This window comes from Adiantum capillus-veneris, chromosome 16 (genome assembly GCF_014529385.1).
Source record: "Adiantum capillus-veneris isolate H3 chromosome 16, ASM1452938v2, whole genome shotgun sequence".
Lineage (NCBI taxonomy): Eukaryota > Viridiplantae > Streptophyta > Polypodiopsida > Polypodiales > Pteridaceae > Adiantum > Adiantum capillus-veneris.
Genome location: NC_140946.1, coordinates 134,810,754 through 134,825,366, shown reverse-complemented (window position 1 = coordinate 134,825,366; position 14,613 = coordinate 134,810,754). Strand labels below are relative to the sequence as shown.

Below are 14,613 nucleotides of genomic sequence, written 5' to 3'. Positions count from 1 at the left end.
TTCGGGCATGACGTGAGATCAACGACCCACGATACCCGCGCTCCCCAAAAAAGGTGTGGACCATGGATCCCATCCAACACATGCCGGTGTGAGATAGTGCTGAGGAGTCAGGACTCATGAGAAGAAGCTCCCGAGTTTGCAAGTTCCAACCTTTTTGAAATCACGTTTTAACAGCAAACGACAACTGCCGGCCAGCTGAGTCAGCTCACCTACACAAAAGAGACAGACGAGAGTCGCGTTAAGTAAACTGCTTGAATCAACTTGTCGCTTTAGTCTAGACTCTCTTGTGCTGCTTCGGGTTCATCTGTGCGTTACACACACACACACACACACACACACACACACACACACACACACACACACAGAGCTTACCTCGTCGTTTACGCTTTTACTCCATCAAAACGCAGTTCTTCGCTCCTTTGTGTGTACTCTACGCAAGTCCACATTTGTGTGCGCGTACATGCGCCTGCCAAGTGCGCCTTAATTTTGCGAATGCCTTTACCAACAATGTCCCAAGAAGAAATGCACTACAAGCCTGCAGAGCTGGTTAGTACAGATGCTGACAGCGATGCTTCTGCGGATTACATCTACGTAGACGTCAAAGGTGCCCGTGTGCTTCTTTCCTTACATTTATTTTCTGTACTTGCTCTCCTTCTGATGCCTCTTATTGTGCAAATTTCATAATAACGTATTTGATGATCAAAATTTCCACTAACATAAGAAATGTGTTTCAGCACCCATCCTGGCTGGGCTTGCACTCAAATGCTTTGCATGGACGCTCGAATCCCGCTTAGTGGGTAGATGGGTTTTGCAGTATTTGAAAAATGAAAACTTGATAACCAAGGTATTCCGTCATTTTGGTGACTTTGTAGACAAGCACATTTGCAATCGTGTATTTGTCCTTGCTTCTCTTCAAGTAGTGGCACCTTCATCTTATGCTCTAGGTGCCTGGAAACAACATTTCAGCATTTTGACGTTGTTATGATTTTACTAATTCATATAGGAGTGACAATGTGCGTTGATCTCTTTGCATTAGCATTGAGGCATTTTTATGAAGCCATTTATTGAACAATTATTGTTGCTGACTTGACTTTGTTGGATTGATGGTGGCAGATCTTCTTGAAATCGCGTTTTCATGAACCCCCCATGTACACACCCAATTATGTCATCAAAGGTCAGTTTTCTAGAGGGGCTTTGCAAGATGATGGAAAATTCTCACATCACACAAAAACAATTTTAGACTAGACACTTGAGTTTGAAATTGTGCGTGCGAGACAAAATGAAGGAAAGAAAGATTTATTTTAATAATTCTTCTAGAGGCGAACTCAGCCTATGAGGCAAATTCACATACAAAGTGGTGTTCTTTGTTAAAAAAGAAAAAAGGGAAGATGAATGACTAAACTAAACTGAGCCTGGAGCTAGGAGGGGTGATGACTCAAGCATACAATGGGTGAGAGAGGGTAATGTAATGTGATGTAGTGCAGAGTAGGATGGAGCTCTAGGGTTAGGGACTCAAAATGCAGATTATGTACGTTGGGTATGCAAGCATTGTATGCATAATCTAGCTAGCTCCATTGCGTAGAGAAGCACCTAAGAAGTGGGTAAAAATTCAAGAGCGACCAAGAAAGACACTTTCGATGACTACTGCTAGAGGTTTTGGGATACATATTTGCCAGTGTCCTCGTTTCGGAGGGTCAATTTGAAGGATCGGATTGAGCGGTTTTGTTGTGGATTGCCAAAAGAGATTTAACGGTATTGTCTGCAACAGAAGTCTCACTCCATTAAAGGACTTATGGGACATGCCAAGCAAGGTTTTGGTATGCATGCCGGCTCATTGACCTATCCTATGGACAAACCAGTGTCCACCTCAACAGGGCAAGATTTTTCCAGGGAAGAGAAAGAACCAAGGGAACCGGATGAAAGTTTATCAAAGGATTCCAAAGAAGTAAGGGAATCGGCTGAGAGTGTATTCAAGGGTTTTGATGAAGCAAGGGAATCAACTGATGGTTCATTAGAGAATTTCGACGATTCAAATTGAGGTGCTAGTGGATAGGGGAGGCCAGTGGGGCTACCAACGGGTCACAAGGCACAAGAAAAGAACAGAAAGGTAAGCTAGGACCATCGGATAATTTGGTCAAGGGAACTTGTTGGCTCTCGATGCAAAGCGGATGGAGGAGGAGAGTATCGAGTTTCTCTTCAGTTTGAGGTGTACCTTGAAACTTTTGGATTATTAGCTATGCCAAAATTTACCGATGATTCATCAGGTTGAATTTGGCGTGGTGTGGAATGCACAAGAGGGCAGCCACTATAACCGGCCTGTACACAGTAGAGGGCGTTACTAATTCAATTACCTGTTAACTTTGCACAAAGCACTGAGAAGAAAAGAGAGCACGGAGGTGTCCAACGACTAGACTACGCACATGAAGACCGACACCCTCTAGGCCCCAGAGACTGGCGCCCCTTTCGGTATTTCTTTATTCAATTCAGAGTAGACGATCGGGACATGTAGATCAAAGTCTCTCAAAGCTGTCCAAACCTGGCGAGGACTGAAATTGCAGGTTTTCGACCCAATTTCAGCAGCGTAACGACGCCAAATCCCGTGTAGATCAAAAGTACCTGTCTAGGACGAATTCCCTTGCAATTTGGAGCTGTAACAGAATTTTAGTGTGCTGTAATTTCCTATTTTGTCACTGCCAAGTGTGCAAAGCCTTGTCTAAGCATCCCAAGGCCTTCCCGAGGCTCCTCAATTTAGGTGCGAAAACCTAACCCTGCAGAAAAACATAGCAAGCTGTAATTCTCTTTTTGGATCTTTTTTAGCGGAGCGAACACGTCTACGCGTGTCCCAAGGGCTCCTGCACGCAATGGGACAGTCCCCCTGTGATTTGGACGAGTTTTCACGCGAGAAAACTCTCTAAATTCGTAATCTTTCGCGTTGGAACTGTGCGTATCTGTGGGGGATTAGCAAGTAGCTAATCCGGTTCCTGTTCAGAAGGCTCTTGCCTTGGCAAACGCGCATAAAACCCCCAGAACTGTACATAGTCAACTAAGAAGTCCAAGTAGTGGGGCATTACCATATGTGCAAAGGGCAGAGAGATGCACGAGAGCAAGTCATCGCGCTACATGAGACAAAGGAGAAGGCAAGCTTTCCATTAAAGCTGTGAATGTGCACCTACTACTAACACACACTTTGTAAATGCACAATGAACAAAATCAGCCTCCTTAGAGAACTTTTGGGCACCCCGAGCTGGGATGGATTGAGTGTTGACCTGTAGGTTGCTCTCCTACTGCCTTGTGTCCAGTTTGTCCCTTTGGTTTAATTCCCTAGTTCCACCTACTTATATAGTTGTAAGTGACTTGCCGAGTGGCCCAATTCTCTTATGGGGCACACAGGCCCATACTTATAAGAATTCAGTGCTAAGCAGCTCGACCAATCCTAGAATGACCTATCTAGACTCCTGATGTGAGAAATTTGTTCGGTCGCAACCGTTTCACACTGGCCATGCAATGTCCACTTGCACCTTTTCAAGGGTTTCGGGGAAAACAAGTAAAAATAAAGTAAATAAAAATATGTAGTACATATCTAAAGAAGGCAACAAGAAAAATACACCTCCTATTAACATACCCCATCCTTGAAATCCTGCAAGCGACCTCGCTTGCATGCCAATAATACGTGCTATATCTCCTGATATCACATATATTCTATGATGGGAATCCAAGGTATACATGCTTCCGGAAATGTAGCGTTGGACGATTAGACAATCCCACCAACCTGGCTACCACTCATATATCAAGCATAGCAGTCTTCTGGTGTATTCTCAAGCACAAACTTCTCTAGCCAAATTCTGTATAGAAAGAGTAGATACAATTGCTAAACTACTCCTGTGAGCATCATGAACCCTGCTCTCACCTGGCTCCAAAGAGCTATATCAAGTCACTATGGGTTCCATCTGAAAGGCTTCAAGATATAGTTGCAATAGCTGAGGTGAATCAACCAGTTTAGACTCTTCCATCCATTTAGCATTCAACGATGGATAGTTCTTGAACTTCACCAAATAGCGTCTTGCAACCTTTCCTCTAACCTTCCTTTCTTTAGGTGCCAATATCTGTTCAGGAACAAGAATCTCATCCAATCCTTCCACTTCGGGCTATTCCTCATCCGGCTCTGAATGACCTGGGCATGCCAAACCTGCTTCACCTGTCATATCCATCTCCTCTGCACGAATGCCTAACTTTGATGCCAATTCTAGTGATATGAAATTTGCACAGGCTCCTGGATCAAAGAAAACCATTACTGTCTGGTCTCCAACTTTGCTCCAAGCTCTGCACAATTCCATGGCATCTATGTTTGGTTGGTTACCATCCAAATCTGGGACAAGTCCTGCATTGGGCTTTGGCTTCTTTCCTTTATGCTCTGACTTGTCATCCTTATCTTGTGACTTCTTTTGTGGACATTCATTCGCAAAATGTCCCTCCTCTTCACAAATGAAGCATTTCTTGGCCCCTCTTAGCGCTTTACTTTCTTCAAAAGATTTGCCAGAAAAATGCTTTTTCTGTCCCTGTCCTCGCCCAAAAGAAGGTTTAGATTGCTTCTTGGACGTATCAGCTTCATCAGTGGAGGGCTTCTTTGTGGGAGGCAGAGAAGACTTTGTTGTGGCATTGCCCTTGGCTGAACACTGTTTGCCCTGGGACCCTCTCTTGTCGCTATTAAATCCATCGGAATCTCCCTTGGACAGATTGTTGGCCACTCTCGCATTCTCAATCAACTGCGTCATATTCAGAACAGTAGTCTTTGTGCAGTAGTCCCTGATTTTCTTGGCCGCAACAATACTTCTCAATGTGTTCTCATAACAGTAGTCTTTGTGCAGTAGTCCCTGATTTTCTTGGCCTCAACAATACTTCTCAATGTGTTCTGACAATGGCACAAACTTATAGGAGGTTACTGGCAACAGTGCGGCACATAACTGTTTATTGTACTCTTCCAGATTCGCACACTGTTTAGCATTCAACTCGTGCCATTCTGTCATCACATCCACTTCAAAAGTGTTTGTAAGCCATGCAGGTGCAAAAAGCTGTTTGAACTGGATCCACGTTGTAGGGGCTTGACCCTGATTCAACAATGAGGTCCACCATTGAAGCACATTGCCTTTCAAGAAAGTGGCAGCCTTGCGTATCTTCGAAGACTCTGTGAAGTTTCCTCCAGCATAAGCTGCATCAAACTGCTGTATGAAGGTCAAAGCCTTCAACTGATCCTCAGTTCCTCTGAAAGTTTAAAACTTCACTTCTTGCCCACCTTCCTTGTAATCCTTAGGCTGACCCAAAGGAGTCACATTGTCATAAACTGGTGCCCGCAAGAGTGGTGCTTCACAATTGTCCATTCCAGCACTCGCATCACCCCTGATTTACTTGTCATGTCTGCATTTGGGTATATGGCTGCGAAAAACCAGCCATACCAAAGTGTGTTCCAGGCACTCGAAACTGACCATAGGCACCCTGAAAACCTGGTTGGACACCAATGTTTCCATACATAGGGTTAACCATGCTTGGTTGCATTGTCGCAAACACATTCCTTTGCATATAACATGTGGAAGGTCCAGCCATAGCTTGAACTGAACCACCTCCAAAATAACGAGGATATGAGGTAGGTAATGGAAGGATCTTTTGCATAGCTTGTTCATTACTCCCTTGACCATTCACAAACGGTTCCTGTCTAGGTAAAGCAAATTGCTTGGGATCAATGGACACCGCTGGTTGCTCAATCACATGGGCTTTTCCTCGAGCATCACGAGACCTCTGTGCATTGGAAACCTCCTTTTCCTGCAACGGCTCTGTCATGCCCTCTGTTGGAGCCTGAAATTCCTGTGTAGGAGCGTGTAAGAACTCCTGCATCCTTGGATTTTGGCCAACTACTGAAGCATTTCCATGCAGCTACGTAGTTGAGCTCTGAACAACCTGTCCTCTTCTTGAAGAGTTGAAGGAACTTTCTCTGTGCCATGTCAGGAAGATTCCTCTTCAGGTACTTGGTCTCTCTTCTCTGCCATAACGACAAGCTTTGTGTTGTTTTCACCCACAACAATCCACGCTGCACTTTTTGAAGAAAAAGTGACTATCCCGTCGATGGAACCATTAACCTGCCTGTACACAGTAGAGGGCGGTACTAATTATCACAAAACGGGAGCGTACACGAGCACTTAGAAAATCTGAAAATTATAATTCCTTGAAAACATGAGAGAAGGGAGAAGATCGACACAGTATTGGGGACCAGAAGATGGGCTGGTCCCCCCCCCGTTAAGAGTATTCTTTTATTCAAGGAGAATTCTTATACAAGCACGAGAACCCGAGGAAACCCCTCCGTTCTGTAGTCTTAGACCCGAAGGTCGTGCTTTCCCGTAAAGGGCTTGGGCACAAGGCCATTCCTTCCCGTAAGGGACTTAGGCGCGAAGCCGTACTTTCCCGTAAGGGACTTAGGCGTGAAGCCGTACTTTCCCGTAAGGGACTTAGGCGTGAAGCCGTACTTCCCGTGAAGGGCCTTCCCGTAAGAGGGGAGATTCCTGCAAAACAAACCACACAAAGCAATAATTCTCAATGCGTATCAACACATTATACCTGTCGCTCCTTGCTCGGAGAATCGACCTCCGTACTTAGTCGTCACGCGAACACTTGCAAGTTCCATCGCCAGTCTTTGCTCCAGAATCCCAGCGCTTGCACTTTTTGCTGCTTCCGTCTCCTTCAAACTGAAACGCTGGCTACCCTTTTATATGGTCTGACACCCTACAAGAATAGGGGTCCAAAAGCAGAGCTGGGCGCTCCTAGAGAGAGGAGAGAGAAAATCGCGTTTTCTAGAGAGAGGAGAGAGAGAGAGATCGCAAATCAGCCCCCTGCCTTGGTTTTAGCGCCGGCTTTTTTTTATAAGGGCCTTGCTTGCTTTATTTTATTAATAAAGGCCTGGTCACTTAAAAGTGACCGGCCACTTTAATAAAATAAAGTGTGAACCTGTTCAAACTTTAAAAACTCACTCAGTTAGTGAAAACAATGCTACACGGACACATTCCAGGCGTCCCCGGGTGCAGGGCACGACACAGATGCAACGCAGACACAGACTCCTCGCGGGAAAACATCTGTCCTCCCGCGACTGTTCCTGCTTTTCATAAAAAGCTTCATTGGACCCATCTTTATTCTTGTGCTTGCGTTCTTACGCGTACTTTCTTACTCAGTTCGGATTTCCTCCTTAGCCTATGGGATGCCCCCTTACTGATGCACCTGTCACCCATCATGTGACGCATCAGGGGCACTCGTAACCCGGCCCTTTCCACCGAACTTCGGAAACTCCTTCGAGATGTTAACCGTCACCCATCAAATGACACATCAGAGTTGTCCGTTCCTGATGGTAGTTCCTGTAGCTACAATCTTCTAACAGTTCTTAGTGCACATAATAAAATATCATAAAAAGAAAAGATTAATCATAAGAAAATAGTCCAATTAGCAACATCCCTTTGGCTTCTAAACAGTTGACCTCACCTGTAGTGCTTGGACATATACCTCCAGTATCTCGGGATAAGCTGCTAATTCCTCCTACGTCATCCACTGAGCATCTAGATTCGAATAGTTCTTAAACTTAACCAAATACTTCCGTGTTATCTTTCCGGATTTGAGAGACCGCTCCTGATGACTTACTATCTGCTCCGGTTGGAGTATTTCTTTTGTTTCCTCAACCTCAGGAGGTTCCTCAGCACTAGGCTGGCTTGGAGGCGGTCCCACATACGGCCGGAGTAAACTGACATGGAAAGCATTATGGATCTTCCAATTAGGCGGCAGCTCTAATCGGAAAGTGACATCATTCACTCGCTCAGTGATCTTAAACGGCCCATAATAACGGGTAGAAAGTTTTACCACTTTCCCCTTATGAGACGCTTGTTTCTTAAGTCTTGTCTTCTCAAACTTGAGTAAGACTAACTGTCCGACTGTTAAGTCTAGATTCCTTCTATGCTTGTCTGCAGCTTTCTTATTCTTTTCCTGAGAGCGTAGAATAGCTCTCCTAACTTGCCCGTAGGCGGTGTCCAAATCCCGGACAAATTCATCTGCTGCAAAGATCTTATCCTTAGTTAAAAGGATGAGTGGAAGCAAAGGCTTACCATAAAGAATCTCAAAAGGTGCTTTCCCCGTCGATGAGTGTATGGTATTGTTATATGCATACTCGACAAGAGGCAAATATTTCTCCCAGTCAGATTGCCGGTCTGACACATAAGCTTTTAACATATCCAATACTGTGGAATTGGCTATCTCACTCTGCCCGTCCGTTTGAGGATGGTAGGCAGATGAAAAATTCAGCTTTGTACCAAGATTATCCATCAAGGCACGCCAAAAATTTCCTGTCATGCGAGGATCTCGATCACTCACAATAGACTTAGGCATTCCCTGATGCTTAAAGATCTGGGCTAGAAAGACCCTAGCCATATGATCTGCTTCGATCGTTTTCTTGAGTCTTGACTAGTATGAAGTGTGCTTGCTTGCTAAACCTGTCCACAATGGTCCAGATCGCGTCATTTCCAGTCTGAGTTCTAGGGAGGTCCATGATGAAGTCCATGGCAATACTTTCCCAAGGTTCATTAGGCACAGGTAAAGGTTGTAGCAACCCAGGCGTCTTATGCCGATCATACTTCACTTTTTGGCAAACCAAGCATTCCCTGACATACTTATCAATGTCTGCTTTAAGGCTAGGCCAAAAGAAATATCTTTCCATTGCTAAGGTCGTAGGGAGAATACCCCAATGACCCGCATAAGGCGAAGCGTGTGCTTCATCCATGATCTTCTTTCTTAATGGTTCCGCCACACATATGGCCTGATGGTGGTAGAGATAACCGTCCCGAATGGAATAGGGAAACTCATTCTCTCCACGATGTAGCTTTCCCCAGATGGTGGAGAAGTCTGGATCATTCGGATACAAATCCGGTAGTGCTTCTAATTCTTGGTGATACACCGAAGTGATAGCGTTCACCCTTGGCCGCCTAGACAATGCGTCTGCGACTACATTCTTACTCCCAACCGTGTGAAGGATCTGGAAGTGAAACATAGACAAAAAGTTTGCCCACCTCATCTGCTTCTCAGATAGTTTCCTTTGCGTAAGAAAATACCGCAAACTCTGGTGATCAGTCTTGATCACAAAATCCGCTCCTAGAAGATAGTGCTTCCAGTTGGATAAGGCGTGAATCACAGCCGTGAGTTCCTTTTCGTAGATTGATGCATGCAACTCTGCATCCTTAAGCCGTCTGCTTTCATAAGCCACTACATGGCCTTCTTGGTTTAACACTGCTCCGATGCAATCACCTAAAGCATCGCAGTGAACCTCAAATGGTTTCCTTAAGTCAGACACTATAAAAAAAGGTCAATGGCTTAGCAAGTACATGAGCCGATCAAAAGCTCCTTGTTGTCTCGATCCCCATTTGAAAGGAATCTTCTTCTTTGTCAAATCATGAAGGGGTCCTACTACATGAGCAAATCCTCGAACAAACCTTCGATAATATGAACATAATCCCAGAAAGCTACGTACACCATGTACCGTAGTGGGAATAGGCCAATCTTCTACCACTCGGATCTTGGCAGGATCCATACTCACTTGATTGTGAGAGACTATATGGCCGAGATAGTGTATCTCTGAGAGAAAGAACTCGCTCTTCTTTGCATTCACATGCAACTCATGCTTTCGCAAATCTTGAAACACTAAGTCCAAGTGCTTCCGATGTTCCTCTTCTGACTTAGAGAAGATGAGTATGTCGTCAAAGAATACTCCCGTAAAAGCTCGATACGGGCTGAAAATGCGGTCCATCATGTGATTGAATGTCGCAGGAGCATTGGTCAAGCCGAAAGGCATTACCAAAAATCCATATAGTCCAAAGGTTGTGCGGAAAGCAGTCTTATGGACATCCTCAGGGCGATCCGTATCTGATGATACCCACTCTTTAAGTCTATGCGACTAAAGACACTTGCACCCTGCAACTTATCAAGTATATCATCAATCCGAGGGATCGGAAAGCGATTCTTGATTGTGACCTTGTTTAAAGACCGATAGTCTATGCACATTCGAAACGTGCCATCTTTCTTCTGCACCAGTAGAACTGGAGAGCAGTAGGGTGAAGCAGTGGGCCGTACTAACCCTTTCTCTAGAAGCTCGTTGACTTGCTTCAAAATTTCCTCTTGCTGAGCAAGACTTACCCCATAAGGGGGTTGATTGGGAGGCGAGCTACCCGGTATGAGATCTATGCGGTGATCTTCCGGGTGTACCGGAAGGAGTTCATCAGGAAGTGTTTCCGTGAAACAATCCTTGTACTTTTCAATAAATTGAAGACGCTTAATTTCCAGACTAGAGAGAGAGTCCCTACTAGTTTTATCCCTTGCAAAAATCAAGTAAGCAGAAACACACTTCTTCATTTCTTTCTTAATGGAGATATGGCTTACAATTGGGAACTGCCAATCTCCTGCATCAGCTTGAATCTTTATTTTCTTACCCCCATGATCAAAAGTGAGGGTCTTTTCCACATAATCAGGAATAGGTGTCATGTGGAAGTGCCATGGCATACCCAAGATGATATCACATCCCTCGATGGGTGCCATCAAAAATGATTCGCGGTCCTTGTACTCGCCAATCCGAAGATTGAGCTGTCCTTGCACGGGAGTTGCATTGGTTGTCAACCCCTCGAATGCCGATCCGGATGTAACCGGTGTGCCAAGCTGAGCCGGTGTGAGGCACAATCGTTCCGCAGTATCTAGGGAGATGAAGTTATCCGTGGATCCTGGGTCATAAAGAATCAGTACTCGTTGGTTGTTCAAAGACCCCCAGCCCTTCAGAAGTTGACGCTTCCCTTTCTCAGATTCTGTGTTTCCTTGAACATCTGGAATTGAGTTCGAGCTTGGTGGTGCGGGTTCCTTCCTTGCTTTCTCTTGCCTCGTAGAGGCTTGTTCTTGCCGTTGCTGCTTTAGCGGGCAATCCGGTTTCATATGTCCTTTCTCGCCATAGTAGAAGCATCTTCCTTCCTCTCTGAAAGTTTGAAGTTGAGTAGGAGAAAGGTACTTAGTTCGCTTGCCAGTGCCCTCTGGCTTCTTAAAATGATCATCGTCTCTAGATGGAGGACGTTTTCTTCCTTGGCCCCCATGGTCATCGTAGACCCCTCTTTGCCTTGCACGGTAAGTGCTATGCTCTATCTTTCTGGGCGTCCCAGTTGAGTGCAAATCCTCAGCGATGATTGCTGACTCCATCATCCTTTGAAGAGTATCTTTCGAAGCTGCGGTTGGAGACCCGCTTCGAACTTTCTTTTCTTTTCCTTGTCGGCTATCTTCATGAAGGGAGTGACCTTCAGAAGAACCGACCAATACTTGTCCACATAAGTCGTTACTCTTTCATGTTCCTTTTGGGCAAGCCAGTCCCATTCCTTCCGTATGTCCTGCTCGAAGTCAGGTGGAAGAAATTGTTCATAAAATTCAGATTTGAAGCTCTCCCAAGTTCTGGCCTGAGAACCTTCCAGAATCTTGGCTAACCACCAATTACTTGCCGTTTCCTTGAGGTGCATCCCCACATGGCGTAATTTGGATTTTTCTGTGAAGTGCCCATTGGTAAAGGCAACTTCAAACTGTCTGATGAAGGACAATGCTTTGGAGATGTCTCTCCGTCCGTTGTAGGTTTCGAACTTGATGTCCTTGTCGCCTGATTTGAAGACTCTCATGCGATGTTGAGACTTGTGACCTTGCTTCTTGAATCGAGGCTTATCTTTAGGTTGATGTATGGTAGTGGCAGTAGTAGCTGCTTCCTTCTTCTGACGAGATGATCGAGAAGTAAAAGTATAATCAGGAGAGTAAGATGGAGATGAGATAGAGATGTCCTTGCTCTCGTCTAGCAGAGAGAGCGCTTTTTCTTGGCCTTTCCTTGAAGTAGGCCGTTCATTCCGATCCGAAGATCCTTTGTGCACCTCGGCACGTTCTTCTTCTCTTGCCTCCTGTGGTCTCACGCCAACAGTGTTGTCTGGATGCTTGGCTGCATCAGTTCCATTCGTTTTCTTCATTCCGCCCAAAAGCTTTTGGACGTCTGGCAACAGTAAGATTTGTTGCAACTCCGCAAGCTGAGCTTGCACTTGTCGAAGCTCCTCTTCAACGCTTCTCCCTTGGCTCGACATGGTTCTTCCCGTTCTTCCTGGAATCGTCCTTCTTTGCAGAGAAAGAGAGGAGTCCGAGCTCTGATACCACTGTCACAAAACGGGAGCGTACATGAGCACTTAGAAAATCTGAAAATTATAACTCCTTGAAAACATGAGAGAAGGGAGAAGATCGACACAGTATTGGGGACCAGAAGATGGGCTACCCCCCCCCCCCCCCCCCTGTTAAGAGTATTCTTTTATTCAGGGAGAATTCTTATACAAGCACGAGAACCCGAGGAAACCCCTCCGTTCTGTAGTCTTAGACCCGAAGGTCATGCTTTCCCGTAAAGGGCTTGGACACAAGGCCGTTCCTTCCCGTAAGGGACTTAGGCGCGAAGCCGTACTTTCCCGTAAGGGACTTAGGCGTGAAGTCGTACTTCCCGTGAAGGGCCTTCCCGTAAGAGGGGAGATTCCTGCAAAACAAACCACACAAAGCAATAATTCTCAATGCGTATCAACACATTATACCTGTCGCTCCTTGCTCGGAGAATCGACCTCCGTACTTAGTCGTCACGCGAACACTTGCAAGTTCCGTCGCCAGTCTTTGCTCCAGAATCCCAACGCTTGCACTTTTTACTGCTTCCGCCTCCTTCAAACTGAAACGTTGGCTACCCTTTTATATGGTCTGACACCCGGCAAGAATAGGGGTCCAAAAGCAGAGCTGGGCGCTCCTAGAGAGAGGAGAGAGAAAATCGTGTTTTCTAGAGAGAAAACGCTGGCTGATCTGGGCTGGAATTTCAAAACGCTGTCTTGGCTGAAAACTGAAAACGCCATGCTGATCTACTGCTGGTTGGTCAATGCGGTGAGGAACTGCAACAGGGAGTTGCGGTCCGGCGAAGCTAAGGGCTGAAAACTAAAACGCTGGTGGTTGTGGGCTGAAAACACTGAACTGTTGAGAAAACGCTGGGGAGCTTGAGGGTGCCTGCCGGTCTGCTGCGATGCTTGCCCTTTTTGTGTCCCCGCTTCTTCTGCTTCTACTGAGTGCCCAATGGGTTTCTTTTATAGATCTTTAGCAATTTGCCCTACCTACTTTTCCAACAAACTTACAAGAAGAATTCCAAAAGTCATTTTTTATAAAATGACTTATAAGAGGTGGTTCACGCGGTAAAATGCCTGCATGATGAAATGACTGTTCTTGTGCAAGAGAGAGTATGCAAGTGTGACTGGCATGGGCATGCACGTCCTGCTAGAGGCTCACAAAGGTGCCTGCCTCAGTTCTAAGCTAAGACTCATGCTAGACTATGGTACAAGCGTGTCCACATGGCGCAAGTGAAGTGCGTTGATAAGTAGCAACTTTGAGTGTGGTTCCATAGGTCTCGCGCCGTCATGCGGAGCGCCTCTCTATAGTAACCACTCGTCCATCTCTATAGAAGGCCAATTTTCCTTTCTCTCGGGCTGTCCTCATCTCAGGGATAACTTCTTGCATATGAGCAAGCTGTGAGAGTGAGAGGTCATCCCCAAGGAATATCCCTGTCCTCTTTAGTGTAAGATGCTTCTTCAAGAAGTTCTTCTTTGCTTTCATGGAGGTGAAGCGAAGGATCAATGCTCTCTCCTTTGAAGTCTCCCCATTTTCTTCTTTCTTCTTCCCTACTCTCCATGCGTTTGTGTGAGTGGCCTCACTACCCATCGTAATTAGAAGTTCTTTGACTTCCCCCTCCACATCATCATGGTCTTTTAGACCGGTCAGTTGTACATGTAAAGCTCTAGCCTTCCTCCTTTGCTCTTCCTTTAGGGTCATGTTGATGATTGTGGGAGTGGGGATGGCTGTTGGTACTTCTATCCATTTCTCGGCCTCGTCTACCTTCGTTTGTGTTTTCGTGATTACATCTACCCACGATGATATCTTCGCTTCATGTTGCTTCTCAACTTCTTTGATCTTCCGCACTTGTTCTTTGATGACTTTGAGTTCCTCTATCATCAAGGGTTGGATTTCTCCTTCTTCAAGTCCACTCCGCTCTCTAGTTTCCGCAAGCTCTCGCTTGAGGGCTGAGACTTCCTCCCAAAGCGCTTGGACTTCCACCCGAAAGTCTTCTCTCCTTTTTCCATTGCTGCCCTTGTTGAAGACCATTTGGATGAGGTTGGCCTTTTCTTTCCACCATCCTTCCATCTCCGTTTTCCACTCTTTCATCTCTTTTTCCACCTGTGTATCCTCTTGTTCGTGACCATAAATGTTGCCTTCGTTACCGTCGAGGGAGACTTGCACACGGGTGAGCCGCTCTTGGTCTCCATTGCTTGTTTTTGCGACAAGGATAGAAACTTTCGTGTGAAAGCTAAAATAACCCTGCTAAAGTCATCGATAGTCCAACTTGTAGAGTTGCAGCAACATGGCCGTGAAGATTTTTGTGTGGATTTTGCCAAGCAACCGAGAGAGAGAGAGAGAGAGAGAGAGAGAGAGAGAGAGAGAGAGAGAGAGAGAGAGAGAGAGAGAGAGAGA

At 45.6% G+C, this 14,613-nt stretch overlaps 1 protein-coding gene across 2 annotated transcripts in view; it reads left to right on the top strand.

Annotated features, from left to right (window-relative positions):
• The first annotated feature begins 210 nt into the window (after positions 1-210).
• Positions 211-14,613, top strand: part of LOC147439914 (fatty acid amide hydrolase-like) — an 80,651-nt gene continuing 66,248 nt past the window's right edge. The window contains exons 1-3 of one of the 2 annotated variants that reach the window (XM_086485644.1): positions 211-604; positions 735-844; positions 1,114-1,174. In XM_086485644.1, coding sequence (XP_086341770.1) covers positions 493-604; positions 735-844; positions 1,114-1,174 — 283 coding nt within the window. In that variant the 5' untranslated portion in view covers positions 211-492. The remainder of the gene's footprint in view (positions 605-734; positions 845-1,113; positions 1,175-14,613) is intronic. The other variant, XM_086485645.1, reaches the window with a different exon arrangement.